Raw genomic sequence first — 2414 nt, 5'->3', positions numbered from 1 at the left:
TAATTAGCTATTACAGAAAACAACCAACAAATAATTTGTAACCACGATGGTTAAAGCAGGACCCGCTTGGGTGCCTGGGTGCCTGGGTCCCATGTGGTTCCCATGCGGCCCCATATGTGGCCTCCAGCGCGCTTCAGAGAAGTGGCCATCCTCATAAACACGCACTCTCACATACATACAAGCACTCTTACACATGGACACACACACGCGCGCGCATACATACACTCTCTCACTCACACACACATACACCAGCACGCTAGAGGCTCCAGAGGCTCTAGAGCTGCATGTTAGCATGATTGGCCGGCCTCGCCAGGGTCTAGTGTCTATGTGCCTAGAGACATCTTCCCCATGGAAGACATACACCATTGAGTAGAACAAAAGAAAAAATATGGCTTCTGGCAAACAGTAGCGACTGCCTCAATTACTCACATCAGGCAACATGTGACCAGAGAAGAGACTGTGACAAAATCATTGCTTGGTCGATTTGTCAGCATTCCTGCGTTGACTTCTTTCATTTCATCTGCATATACAATTTTGTTAATTGATAGAAGTTAACTAATCTTAAATTTCAAATTTAAAGCTCAGAAAATAAAGTATAAAAATATGTATTGTAAAATACATCATAGTTCGATAGAGTAAGTGTTGCCACAGACACCAGATTCTGTAACCAAGCTGCATTTGTAAGTAATAGCTCAAACTGAAACCTATGTGGTATTTTTCAAGAGGCTTTGGCACTTGTCACTCCTGTTATATGGCACAGGGTCCAGCCACCTCTCGCAAGCAGCACATCACGGTCTTGTCACCAAAAAACAAACTGTTACAATTAAATACTGTAGTTAAGAGTAAGATATTAGTAGGGGAGCACTACTCTCACGTTTGGTCCTATGTTGTCCACACTCACGCTAAACACATCAATTTCGACTAGTAACAACAAATAAATTTTAACATATTCTGCGACCACTCTCCACCATATTACTAACAACACAATCTTGCATTGCACAGGTTTAACTGATCATAATCATAAGCACAAACAAAAATAATATAATTCACCATATATAATAAAGGATATTTGAATATATGAGCGCTCGGGTGACACAGGTGATGTTGGGAAGGCAGTCAAAACGATAGGAAGGCTAGGGCCACACTAAAAAACCACCACACTCCGTTCAATTAATTCTATAAATGCCAAATTCCTTGCACAACGAACACAAATCTTCAAATTATACTACGCAGCCTGCCAAAGGGTACAAATGGTGTATACTTGATTTCTTTCTTTACACATAGGAGCCATAGGAACAGATATACAGTATTCGATATAAACCCTGTTTAAGAGGCTCGCCTTACTTCCTGATATGACATGAGAATGCAGCTAGTGATAGCATACTTAGCACATAGGAAAATAAACTACTTAAACAACATCTTGGTTTCTTACTTTTGGAAGCAAAGCACTTAGGGTAAAAAGGGGGAGGGGTGGGTAGAGGCTCACCATGGGGCTGATCACTTGACAGCTAAAAAGAATCACACGTCGAGGGGACAGGGACTGTAAGGGAACAGGGACAGCGAAGGGACAATTTACAAACCTCCGCAGAGCGACACGGCAGCAGCGCAGCAGCGCAGCAAACTCACTCCGTGCCATGGTCAAAACCAGGAGGTCAATTAGACTAATTTTTTTATCTTTTCCAGTTTTTCTTCAAAGGGGAGGGAGCATCAGATTGTTCAATATTGTAATTAGTCACACTTTTCTTAACTAAATTAAGAGAAACCTACAATAAAATGTCTGCTCACTAAGGTGAGGGGGAACACTCAAAATTCCGCAAACTCCTTAGCACATTTCTCTGTAGATGAGATGCGCAATTGCTCTTCTTCATAATCATCGAAGTTGCTGGTGTCACCTGGCCCCTTGCAGCGTGGGATGAAGGGGGCCTCAATTTTCTTTTGGAATACCGCGATCCAATCAGTTGATGCAAACCATTTGTGACCTTTGATGTCATTTACTCCATTTTTCAGATTTCCGTAGCGTTTAGTCAGATCCACCTGGAAGAAATAAATATTTGATGGTGGTTAGAATATTGATTAACTTATGTACAACTTACTCAGCATAGATTAATATGTATTGGAAGAAATCACATTAATAGATTATTTAAAACAGAGAGATTCAAAAAATTCTTAAGCCAACTTTAAGAAGGACAAAAAGAGAAAAGCAACAGTAAGACATAATATTTGAGCACCACTAGCACATGGTGACAGCCACAAAGACAGTGTCATATAGAAGCAAAAGTGTAATTGGCTCATATAGACATCTACAGTTGAGGGAACTATAAACTCCTCAATTAGATAAAATTTTAGCTGTTCCATGTTATCTAGTTAAACAACTTATAACAGTGGAAGTTGACTTATGCAATAAGCTGACTATA

The 2414-nt window shown here is 40.3% G+C and overlaps 1 protein-coding gene across 1 annotated transcript in view; it reads right to left on the bottom strand.

Moving 5' to 3' along the window:
- Window positions 1-589: 589 nt before the first annotated feature.
- Window positions 590-2414, bottom strand: part of LOC113217618 (cAMP-dependent protein kinase catalytic subunit 1) — a 5663-nt gene continuing 3838 nt past the window's right edge. The window contains exon 2 of the mRNA XM_026437579.2: window positions 590-2034. Coding sequence (XP_026293364.1) covers window positions 1804-2034 — 231 coding nt within the window. The 3' untranslated portion in view covers window positions 590-1803. The remainder of the gene's footprint in view (window positions 2035-2414) is intronic.

This window comes from Frankliniella occidentalis, unplaced genomic scaffold, assembly GCF_000697945.3.
Source record: "Frankliniella occidentalis isolate FOCC.00 unplaced genomic scaffold, Focc_3.1 Scaffold13, whole genome shotgun sequence".
Classification (NCBI taxonomy): domain Eukaryota; kingdom Metazoa; phylum Arthropoda; class Insecta; order Thysanoptera; family Thripidae; genus Frankliniella; species Frankliniella occidentalis.
This window is presented reverse-complemented; position numbering and strand designations above follow the sequence as displayed.